This window comes from Zingiber officinale, chromosome 3A, assembly GCF_018446385.1.
Source record: "Zingiber officinale cultivar Zhangliang chromosome 3A, Zo_v1.1, whole genome shotgun sequence".
In the NCBI taxonomy this organism is placed as follows: Eukaryota; Viridiplantae; Streptophyta; class Magnoliopsida; order Zingiberales; family Zingiberaceae; genus Zingiber; species Zingiber officinale.
The window spans coordinates 28,948,324-28,961,038 of record NC_055990.1 but is presented as its reverse complement, the minus strand read 5'-3'; the positions used below and the strand labels follow the sequence as shown (position 1 = coordinate 28,961,038).

Sequence of the window (12,715 nt, the reverse complement as noted above, 5' to 3'; positions counted from 1 at the left end):
AGCCTTGGATGACTCCAACTTCAAGGCCCTCGCTCGTTGAGCGATTACTATGGACAATTCACTATCAAATCACAAATTTGGTACAAGAAGAGATTACAATTGAAAGTACTAACAGTAACTTATACCGACAACACGAAGAGGAAAACTTGTAGCTTTGGGTTGTCGAAAACTCGTCGTAGCTTTGCTAGGTCGTTTTTGAGCAGCACATTGATGAATAACAGCTTTAGAATTGATGTTCTGAGCCTCTGCCTCGACCCCCCTTTTAAACAGTGTTGGAGGCGCCTCCAAGCCTGTCCGAGGCGCCTCCAGGCCGCCGAGTCGCACGCGTAGATCAGCTCTGATCTGGTCGTGCCTTATCTCATTGAAGGCGCCTCAAGGCTGGTCCAAGGCGCCTCCAATGCTTGGTCCAAGGCGCCTTCAGCTTCCTCCGAGGCACCTCCAGCTCCTTTGGACAGCTGGCTTCGACTTGCACCCGAGACGCCTCCAAGCCCCATGGAGGCGCCTCGGATACTATTCATCCGAGGTCAAATGTGTTTCTTTGTTCCTGCAAAATGTGTTAGTCTCAAACACAAACCCCTGCAAAACAAAGTTAGCACATGCATATTAAAAGTGATATAATCGATAGTCATCGGACTGTCCAGGTCTGACTTCGGATTTCCAACCGGAAACCCTAGGTCGACCCGACGCCTACTATTTCCTCTACGGGGAACGCGTCCTCACCTACTCCACTCAGGAGATTTACCTGTTGCCAGTGCGATCCTCCAGATCGACTGGACTTTTGCTCAGCGTTCAAAACTTCCAGACTTTCTGCTGGACTTTCGCTTCCCGTCCCGTCGAGTCTTCCACCTAATTCGCGACACCAAGACTTTCCACCTAGGGTTAGCCCCCCTAGGACTCTTGCCTGAGGCTCTCGACCCGCCAAGACTTTCCGCATAGGGTTACCACCCCTTATGACCTACGGTTACCACCCCCTAGGGTTTTCCACCTGCCTAACCACAGCTAGGACTTTTGCCTAAGTATCACTTAGGACTTTCCTGCAAGCTCCATGAACTTGTTAGATCACAATACGACTTAACTTTGAACCCTTTGCCATTATCAAAACTTGGGTTCGATCGTCTGATGCTTCTCGCACCAACAGTTTGTTGCTGTTAAACTATCTTCGTCGTTCGGGCTTGTATCACCATATCGAGTTCTTTTTGCGTCAGCACCATCGTTGTAAATCGTCCAGTGTCTTCCATCTTCTTGTTCGAATACAGGTGGCATTCCCACAAACGACGCCAAAATGATCATGTTAGAGATCGAGAAGCTGGAAAGCTGGGGATGACGTGAACACTAACTGGAAGAAGACCTCGCTCCTCGGTACTCTTCAAGACAAAACCAAACCAGGGAAGGGGTCCCTATATGTTGTGACCAAAGGATATCCACATATCTCCACAATAGCATGATATTGTCCACTTTGGGCCTAGGCCCTCATGGCTTTGTTCTTGGGCTCTACCCAAAATGTCTCATGCCAATGGATATATGATGCATCATTTTAACCCCATGATCTTTACCAAATCTTTTCAATGTGAGACTTTGATTGAACCCCAACAATTCTCCCCTCAAACGAAGGATCACAATTACTCTCATGGTCCGAGCCTTCCCGCGAGCATCCGGTCATCATGACCTGCTCTGGGCTTCCCCGCAAGCATCCGCGCCTGGTCACCTTGACCTACTTCGGGCCCACCCTCAACTTCGTTCAAGTCCACCACACTTGGTATCTAGTTCATATCATGGCTCTAATACCATTTGTTGTGCCAAAGGATGTCCGCATATCTCCACAATGACATGATATTGTCCACTTTGAGCCTAAGTCCTCATGGTTTTGCTCTTGGGCTCTACCTAAATTGCCTCATGCCAATGGAGATATCTTGCATCCTTTTTAACCCCATGATCTTTACAAAATCTTTCCAATGTGGGACTTTGATTGAACCCCAACAATCCTCTCCTCAAATAAAGGACCACAATTACTCTTAAGGTTCGGGCCTTCCCACGAGCATCCGGTCATCCTGACCTGCTCTGTGCCTCCCTGCAAGCATCTGTGCCCGGCCACCTTGACCTACTTTGGGCCTACCTGCGAGCATCCGGCCACCCTGACCTACTCGCCTCACCGCAAGTACCCGGTCACCCTGACCTGCTCCAGGCTCCCCCGCAAGTACTCGGTCATCCTGACCTGCTTCGGACCTCCCCATGAGCATCCGGTCACCCTGACCCCCTGCAAGTATTTGGTCACCTTGACTTGCTCCGGGCCTCCCCATCAACATCCGCGCTCGGCCACCTTGGCCTACTCCGGGCCTACCTGCGAGCATTCGGCCACCCTAACCTACTCGCCTCACCGTAAGTACCCGGTCACCCTGACCTGCTCCAGGCCTCCCCGCGAGTATCTGGTCACCCTGACCTACTTCGGGCCTCCCTGCGAGCATCTGGTCACCTTGAACTACGTGCTTCCGCACAAGTATCCGATCACCCTGACTTGCTCCAGGCCTCCCACGAACATCTGGTCACCCTGACTTACTCTAGGCCCACCCTCAACTTCGTTCAGGGCCATCCCACTTGGCATCTGGTCCGTACCATGACTCTGATACCATTTGTTGCGCCCAAAGGATGTCCACATATCTCCACAATGGCATGATATTGTCCACTTTGGGCCTAGACCCTCATGGCTTTGCTCTTGGACTCTACCCAAAAAGTCTCATGTCAATGGAAATATCTTGCATCCTTTTAACCCCATGATCTTTACCAAATCTTTCCAATGTGAGACTTTGATTGAAACCCAACAATTCTCCCCTCAAACGAAGGACCACGATTACTCTCATAGTCCGGGCCTTCCCGTGAGCATCCGGTCATCTTGACCTGCTCTGGGTCTCCCCGCAAGCATCCGCGCCCGGTCACCTTGACCTACTTCGGGCCTACTTGCGAGCATCCGGCCACCCTGACCTACTCACTTCACCGCAAGTATCCGGTCACCCTGACCTGCTCCAGGCCCCCCCTGCAAGTACTCGGTCATCCTGACTTGCTTCGAGCATCCCCGTGAGCATCTGGTCACCCTAACCTACTTGCCCCCTGCAAGTATTCGGTCACCTTGACTTGCTCCGGGCCTCTCCGCCAGCATCCGCGCTCGATCACCTTGACCTACTCCGGGCCTACCTGCGAGCATCCGGGTACCCTGACCTACTCTCCTCACCGCAAGTACCCAGTGATCCTGACCTGCTCCAAGCCTCCCTGCGAGTATCCGGTCACCCTGACCTATTTCGGGCCTCCCTGCGAGCATATGGTCACCCTGACCTATTTGCTTTCGCACAAGTATCCGATCACCCTGACCTGCTCTATGCCTCCCACGAACATTCGGTCACCCTGACCTACTCTGGGCTCACCCTCAACTTCGTTCAAGGCCACCCACATGGTATTTGGTTCGTACTATGGCTCTGATACCATTTGTTGCGCCCAAAGGATGTCCGCATATCTCCACAATGACATGATATTGTCCACTTTGGGCCTAGGCCCTCATGGCTTTGCTCTTGGGCTCTACCCAAAAGGCCTCAAGCCAATGAAGATATGATGCATCCTTTTAACCCCATGATCTTTTCCAAATCTTTTCAATGTGGGACTTTGATTGAACCCCAACAATTCTCCCCTCAAACGAAGAACCACAATTACTCTCATGGTCTGGGCCTTCCCGCGAGCATCCGGTCATCCTGACCTGCTCTGGGCTTCCCCGCAAGCATCCGCGCCTAGTCACCTTGACCTACTTCGGGCCCACCCTCAACTTCGTTCAAGTCCACCCCACTTGGTATCTAGTTCGTACCATGGCTCTGATACCATTTGTTGCGCCCAAAGGATGTCCACATATCTCCACAGTGGCATGATATTGTCCACTTTGGGCTTAGACCCTCATGGCTTTGCTCTTGGGCTCTACCAAAAGGCTTCATACCAATGGAATATCTTGTATCCTTTGGGTACAACACTGTAGTTGGCCTTTCGACGCCCAAGTCAAAAATAGCAAATAGGAAGAGAATTTTAGCAGGAAAGGAATCTTCCATCATCTTGAAGTATGAAACTTCCCTTTTATACCTTTCTTTGTATTTAATGATGACATGTTTTCCTTTATCTTGGTTTCATTTAATGATGAAGTGTTTTATTTGATTCTCTCTACCCCTAAGGCCATACGTCGAGCAAGGTGGATATCTCGGTTGGCCATCTCCGAGTCGTCCGGGCACAGTCGACTGATGTACATCCGATCGGCCTATATATCCAAGCGGCTAGTGTTCATCCGAATGACCGATTAGTCACCCTTCACTCGGGTTCTGCGGATGAGCCCTACAACCCTGGCGTTGACCGCCTTGACCTTGACTTACATCGCGACAATTGATCCGTGCCACGTGACTTCTCCTTATCATCGCATAATATATATATATATATATATATATATATATATATATATATATATATATATATAGTGGCGTAGCTAGGATTTTCAATTCACTCGGGAGGGGCAAAGCGACGGAGTTGGCGAACGATGACGGTGATGCTGGTAGCAAATAACGGTGTCAGCTAAGCGAAAGAAATCAATTAAGTAAATTTCACCTCAATTAAAAGGTATTTTTTTATGGAGCATCGGTGAAGAGACGACGTTAGCCAAGTGAAGATAACTACCATGCAACAAATGACAGTGACGATGGTAACAATCGGTGTCCGACGATAGCGACTTGGGCTATAAAGGTAGCGACATGTCGCGAAAGATTTTGTGGATAAAATTAGAGTTAGAAAAAAGAATACGAAAGAAATTATAGGAAGAAAAAAAATGAAAAGAGGAAAATAAAAGTGGGATTAGAGAAGGGAGAAGAAAACGGATAAAAAAAATTGATTTGGCAAAGGAGGCAAATGGGTTAGGTTGAAAGGGGTTTAATTGGAATTTTTTTGCCAAAAAGATGAGAAAGTTTCAAATCTTATGATTATATATTTTTTTAAATTTTTTCCCATCGTATTAATATTTTCTTTAAATTTTAGGGGATACGACCGCATCCAAGCCTAATATAACTACGCCTCTATATATATATATATATATATATATATATATATATATATATATATATATATATATATATATATATATATATATACACTTGATTGATTTATTTTTGGCAGTATGGATTCAAAACTTCGAAAATGGAAATAATTTAAAATTGACATCAAAGTTTATAAATTACGAGGACCTATCACACATCTAGTTTACTAGTTAGCACAATTGGTAACTATACAAGTCATTTATGATTATTTCAATAGATTTGAGGATTAATTTTCTGTTGGTATAAAATATTCTATTAGGTGTCAATCTTTCTCATACAAAGTAAAAATGACCTCATAATTTATTTGTTTGGATTTAAATGATGGCCAGTGATACTGAATCATCTAGGATGAATAAAAAATAATTTAAAAAATTAAATCTATCATCTTTAAAATTAACAGTTAAGAATATAATAATAATAATAATAATAATAATAATAATAATGAAGTGAAACATATTTCCGTGCACAATAAGTTTTCCAAACTTAAATCTACTAGTCCCATTCATTTGATACAAAAGATATTTAACTACATCTAAATCCAATCTGAAGGGGGTAATTCCATAATTTTACAGACCAATTGTTAGCCAACTTAAGTCAAATCAACTGTTTTCAAAGTTCAATATGACAATGACACTTCAATTTCTGAATGATACATCCGTAGAATGTCTTTTCACTTCCTTAAATATTTATGGATGGAATTTCAATAACTTAACAAATAAAATTTTTCTTTAATAAATAATTAATTTAAAAACACTTCTCAAGATATTTATGTTGATGAGTTATAAAAAATTTGTGGCAAAAAGTGAATACGTTTGTCCCAGTGTCCCCGTCAATTCGTCCCAAGATTAACACGGAGGAGGTAAATCACGGGCGGCTACTATACTTTAGAATAGTCACTAGCACATAAGGGAGGTATTTACCTCGATTTTGCCGAGATTTGAACCCCAGACTTCATTGTGGCAACATCTCATGCGCTAGCCATTAGATCCATCCGAGGGGACTGATGACTTATAAAAAATGTGACAAAAAGGTGATTCGCTCACTCTCAGCGCCCCCGCCAACCCGTCTCTAGGCCAACACGAAGGAGGTAAATCACGGGTGGTTACTAGCCATTAGTGCAAATGGTCAAGACATGGGAGAGGTTATGCTCGATCATACCGAGTTTCGACCCCAAGACCTCATGTGATAACACCCCATGTTTTAATCATCACATCGTCCCGAGGGGATAGATGACTTATAAAAAATGTGATAAAAAGGACGAAATCATTCGTCCCCAACGCCCCCGCCGCACCCGACCCAAGGCCATCACGAGGGAGGTAAATCACAGCATCCTGAGCGAGCATGTGGCAGGTGGGGTGAGTTGCACAGGGACCGGGGATTTACACTCTGACTACCTTGAGTTTCGACCCTACGATCTTATGTAGTAAGTATCCCACTACATATCAACTCGGATGACCTATGGGATCAGATGACTTATAAAAAATGTACGTAGAACGGATGGATCATTATTCCAAGATTAATCCACGTAAAAGGGATATCCGGTGTAAAAATCAATAAAAAAAAAAATGCCACGCCATTGACTCGTTGCCACCGACTATTGATTTGATCTCCATCGCACGATTCCTACCGATGGAGCACTTGCACGGCCTCCCCTAAGGCTTAAATCACTGAACCCCAGCTGAGCAGTATGAAAACTAACCTCACCTGTCTTAGAGGCAGAGCCACCCAACTTCACCTATTTTTCAAGACTTATAAGCAAAATTTTATTCCAACTCTATTCTTATTTTATTTTAGTTCATATGATATGATCTATAGTAATTTTATTTCAGTACTTAGTTTTTTCTATTAGATTGTTAAAAAATTTAATTAAATCTAAGTTTTTTTCTTATTTGTTGCTTTACCTCCCTACGTGTTCTGTTTTATCTGGCGCACGTCACTTTCTTTACTCCTCGTCGCATGCGTCTAGCCGCAACTTGACTAACACAACCGTGGCAAACCTTCTCCTTATTAGTACGCTATATCTGTGGGACATTACCGCAACCATAGTCGTGCCCCTATTGTTGCTACCTTCCTCCCTGATTATCACGACATCACATTCATTGTTATCCCTGTTGATAGTTTTGTCATCGCTGCTCTCCCTGCCACAAGCGACGTACTTTGCCCTGTCATCACGATTCGACCGCAACCATCATCGCCAGAACACCAACACCGATGATCAACTTCAGATAATTTTAAATCTTGACTATGCCCTTGCCTGTCTCGTTGGACGTTCTTCATCCGACCTTTATTTAAACCTTCCCTCCACTCCTGTTTGCTCCCCCTTGGACTCATGAGGATTAATGCTTAAAACGGAGATGAACAAGATCATTAATTAATTAATTAATTAAGATGTTTACGAGAACCCCAACGCTTCCTACATAATGTAAAATTAATTAAGCACATTTAGGTCAGTTGGAGAATGATTCGACGTACAAAATAAAGATCCAGTATCTCTACATTTGTAAGGGTGACATATATTTGACATGTAACAAGCTTCGAGAAAAAGCATACATTCTGATGCAGCTACCGACACTTATTACTATGAACTGAGAAGCGTCACCGTGTCGAAAAATCATGACTGTCGATCTCATCGTCGTCAATGGGTCTTCACAAGCTTGAGCATCCATCCGTGGCACCCCAAACCCAGGCTTTCGCACATTTTCCGATCTCCCATAGCCCTCTTGATGCCCTTCTTTTTCTCCGGCGTGGTCTTCTCTTCTGAACTCCTTAAAGGTGCTTGCGGAGCCGTGACCTCTGCGTCCCCCACAATTTGCCGCAGCATCTCCACCACCTCGCTCATCTTGGGCCTCGACTTGGGCAGCCGCACGAGGCAGCGGTTCGCCACGTAAACGAGCCTCGTCGCGGACTTGAGAGAGTAGTCGTCTTGTAGCTTTGGGTCCATGATTATGCGCAACTTCTTGGCATCGGTTATGTATGGCTTGACCCACTCCAAGAGCTTTTGTTCGCCTCTGGGACGGTTTCTGTCTATCGGTCGCCGGCCGGTGACGAGTTCATAGAGGACGACTCCGTAGCTCCATACGTCGCTCTTCGAAGTCAGGCGACCAGTTTGCAGGTACTCCGGAGCTGCGTAGCCCAAAGTTCCTACCACCTGTCAAATGTTTCAGTGGATAGTGTTCACCATTGCATTAAAGAATTTGAATCCAAATGGCTGATAAAATAAACAGGGCGAAGAGCAGCATGACTTACTGCAGTTGAAACATGAGTTATTCCCTCTGTTGGTCCCTGTCTAGCCATTCCAAAGTCAGACAATTTTGCTTTCCAGTCCTTATCCAAGAGAATGTTGGAAGTTTTGAAATCGCGAAAAATAATCTGTCCATTGAAAGAGAAAAGAAAGCAATTACTATGTTGTTGACAAAACCAATCACCTAAAAATTGACCAAATTATATATACTGAGTTAACTAAGAAGTTTGATACCTGAAACTCCATTTCTTCATGCAAGTAGGCCAAGCCGCGAGCAGCATCAAGAGCCACTCTTAATCGCATGGGCCAAGAAAGTGTTGTCCTAGATCGATTCGATAAATGATCATCCACACTTCTATTTGGCATGTATTCATACACAAGAAGACGTTGTATTCCCCTTTCATCATCCTCAGCACAATAGCCCACAAGTTTGACCAGATTCGGATGTTCAAGCACCCCGAGAACATTAACTTCTGTCAACCATTCTTTGTGTCCCTACAAGTAGTAGATAATGAATTCATAATGCCACTGAAAACAACTATCTACCATAGATATAGAATCCTAGCGAAAGCAATGGAAATGTCCTATAACTGTCTTTAGCTTTGTATCCCTCGTATAAGCGCTATGAGAAGATTGTTTCAGACCATTTAGCTACTTGAATAGCCAAACACTGTTTATTCAATGTTAGATGAATTTGGAAATGTAGAAGAACATGGTCATAATTCGAGCAAGATATGTAAAGAAAGGAAAAAGACTTGCCTGCACTCCCTTGCGATTTAGTTGCTTAACTGCAATTTCAATATTAGAATTTTGGTCTTCAAGGCTCTTGATTGCCCCCCTATAAACACATCCGAAACCACCTTCCCCAACCATTAGCGACCTGCTAAAGTTTCTTGTGGCATTCCTCAGTTCTGAAAACGTGAACACTCTGAGATTGTTCGGTTTCTGGGAGAAACTGGGATAATGTGACCTTCCCATTGAGCCAGAGCTGATATCAGTAACATCCCCAGAGTTGAACTCAGATCCTGACCTCCTCATGTCATGCTCAGTAGATGTGGTGCTATTAGACCGAATTGACCCAGACATCCTAGCCTGGGAGTCCCCCTTGGTGGCTTCATTTCGGGTCGAGAAGCAATTCATGTCTCACAGAAAAGAAACTAAATGGTTGATATCTTCACAGTCCAAATAAGAATTTTGAATCCTTGATGCAATAACTGCAATCAACAAAGAGTAAACACTTCAGACTCAGAGGAAGAAATCAAACTATGACAGAAATACAAGATATATTCCGTGATCAGAGAAGAATTAGTGTTCGCAATTGACATATCCTATCTACAGAACATGACTCTTTTAGATCCTATTTCACATCAAAATAAGAAAAACTCTTAGCCCTTAAATACTGATATAGATATTGAATTGTAATTAAACTTGAATCAAGATTAGGTTTTAATCAAAGAAAAATAAAGAATAGGTATGACATCACCTCCGTATCTATAACCTGAAATTACATTCAAATAAACAAAGGATTAAACCCATAAGCAAATTAGAATACTTTATCAGATCAATCAAGCCACGGATTTCAGTGTCAAAACTGGAATTACAAACAGACATACTTGAGCCTCTACTTCGTCAACACTCCACAAAATCCAACCTTTTCCAACAAACAAGTTGAAGGGCATATATACAAATTTAAACTCACCGGTTTCTGAGGATACTGAATCAAGAACGCCGACGGATGGAGCACGCAAAACCCAAGGCAATTGGGGATCCCGTTGAGGACAGATCTCCTCAAAGGATACGACCCCGAGCCCCCATGGCGCGACCAGCGACCAGCGGCGATGACGAAGTCAACACAACGAGGCAGCTAGGAGACCTCTTCTTCTACTACTATTCCTCCTTCCTACTCAACCACCGAAGGATCCAGACGAGGTTGGAACGGGAAGGGCGTGAACAAATGCGATAGCGAAAACGATGGAGGTGAGCAAGTAATCAATGCAGATGCCAGGTAACCGTATGTGAGCGCACTTAATTGGCCAGTGCTCCCTGGGTCAACATTGGTGGTTTGAAATGTATACAGCTAATATTCTATTTTATTGTATTATATATATATATATATATATATATATATATATATATATATATATATATATATATTCAAAAAATAAAATCGTAATATAATTAGTGACTATTCTCGCTAACTTGTAGAATCCATCTTAGATGTTCCCGTCTCCATCCAATCGAATTGGGCCTTTACCTATTTATACACGGTACGCGAACCGAATCGGCCCATTATTTTACCGCATCGGCCTCCTCTTCGGCGCTGGCGTCACCGGCCTTATCTCCTCTGCAGCCCTTCTCCCACCGCCGTTAACTTCCACCGCCGCCCCGATCCTATGTTTCCGCTCAATGTGCAGGTCTCGGGCCGCCACCGAGGCATTGGAACCTGGATCCAGGAGTAGATCGCGAGCCAGCGCCGCCGCCTCCACTGCGCCTCCCTCCGCCTATGCCTCCGCTTCCTTGAACGGAACTCCCACCGATCCAGGTGGCCGACCTCTCCGCCGACCCCTTAATTCCGCTACTTCATCCTCTTCTCACGCTTTCACATCCTCCTCTTCCTCCGCCCTCAGCCTCGCCTCCGTCCGCTCGTCCCTGCCGGAGGCTCCTGGCCTCTACCCCTTCTCGGAGGTCTGCGCCGCCACCAACAACTTCCTCTTCAAGCGCCTCCCTGGTGCCGCCTCCTCCGCCTGGCGCTGTAACCTCCGCGGCCGGGACGTCGTCGTCATCCAGAAATCCCTCCGCCGCCAGCGAGAGGACCTCGCCGCCCGTCTTGCCGCCCTGGGTAGATCCCACCACAGCAGCCTCGCTCGCCTTCTCGGCGCATCCTCCGCGGACGAATACGTCTACCTCGTCTACGAGTACGTTCACGGCGCTAGACTCGCCGATTGCCTTCGCAACGCGCGGAACCCTGGCTTCACTCCGCTCGCCTCCTGGATCTCCCGAGTTCTGGTTGCGGTCGACGTCGCTCAAGGCCTCGAGTACATCCACCATCACTCCTCGGCGGCCTCCGGAGTCCATAATCGGGTCACTAGCTCCGACATCATCGTCACCGAACCCGATTTCCGCGCCAAGATCTGCCATTTCGGCGCTGCGGATCTCGCAGGGGAGATTTCTGATCCCCTCGAGGAACAAGAAGGCGAAATTACCCCAATTCCCTCGCCGAGGAGAAAAGGGCAGGGTGAGCGGCAGAAGCACATTGAAGGCACACGGGGGTACATGGCGCCTGAGGTGATCTCCGGCGCACCCGTCTCCCGTCGGTCCGACGTGTTCTCCTTTGGAATTGTACTACTGGAGCTGCTTTCGGGCGAGGAGCCGTTCAAGTACAGGTACGACAAGGAACGGAAGGAGTTCGACGTAGTATCCCTGATCGACACGGCGCGGAAGGCGATGGGGGCAGGCGACGACGACGATGAAGAGGATCGGTGGGGGCGGATACGGAGGTGGATGGACCGGCGGTTGCGGGACTCGTTCCCGGTGGATGCGGCGCAGAAGCTGATCCGGGTGGCGCTACGGTGCGTGGAGTCGGAACCGGCGGCTCGGCCGGAGATGATGTGGGTGGCCGGGAAGGTATCGAAGGCGTTCCTTGAATCGAAGGTGTGGGCCGAGAGGGTTAGCGTTCCGACCGACTTCTCGGTGTCGATGGGTCCGCGGTAAGCGCAGGCGTTCGCTGTCGCGGGTGACGGAAACGGGGGCGGCTCACCGTCATGGCGTCAGCCAATTTATTATTGTGTTAGTATATTTTATTTCCTACGTCATCAAAAAGAAAAAAAAAACAATTTTTGATGAAATTATTTATTCTTCACTTAAAATTATTTTGACCAGTAAAAAAATAAGTTAGGCAAAATGGCACCAGTTATAACTGCTCTCACATGATTCTAAAATCTTAAATAATACTAATTATGATTTTTTTTTTTTTTCCTTTAGCTTCCAAAGCAGTATTTTTTTTAAGAACATTTTGTGCCTCAGTTTAATTTCACTTAAAAATTCATATAAACAAATAACACTTTCAGAGACAATCAGGCATTTCGTACTCTTTGAAAATTGACTTTGGACTTATAAACACGACCATATAAATCATTTATCTAGTACATTAGTTGAGATATGAGATATTATCATTTTGGTATTAAAATTTGACGTGTCTAAGTATATTTTTTTTATACCTCGGCCATTTATATTAATAATTAATAGTCATTCGTTATTTATTTTTTCCGTGTTGATCTAGGGATGAATTGATAGAGACGTTGAAAATGAGCGGCAACAGAATCGTCTATTTTTACCGTATCTATTGATTTATCACAATATCCGTATGAAT

At 45.4% G+C, this 12,715-nt stretch overlaps 2 protein-coding genes across 2 annotated transcripts; one reads left to right on the top strand and one right to left on the bottom strand.

Moving 5' to 3' along the window:
• Nucleotides 1-7,556: 7,556 nt before the first annotated feature.
• LOC122051589 (serine/threonine-protein kinase PCRK1-like) lies at nt 7,557-10,384 on the bottom strand. Its single transcript, XM_042612782.1, has 5 exons — nt 10,046-10,384; nt 9,106-9,560; nt 8,581-8,841; nt 8,352-8,474; nt 7,557-8,253 (listed from the first exon to the last, which is right to left on the bottom strand). The coding sequence occupies exons 2-5, from the start codon at nt 9,484-9,486 to the stop codon at nt 7,741-7,743; spliced, it is 1,278 nt and encodes a 425-aa protein (XP_042468716.1). The 5' UTR covers nt 9,487-9,560; nt 10,046-10,384; the 3' UTR covers nt 7,557-7,740.
• A 179-nt stretch (nt 10,385-10,563) lies between these two features.
• LOC122050294 (lysM domain receptor-like kinase 3) lies at nt 10,564-12,057 on the top strand. The gene has a single exon (XM_042611214.1). It carries the CDS (start codon nt 10,564-10,566, stop codon nt 12,055-12,057), a length of 1,494 nt encoding a protein of 497 aa, XP_042467148.1.
• Nucleotides 12,058-12,715: the final 658 nt, after the last annotated feature.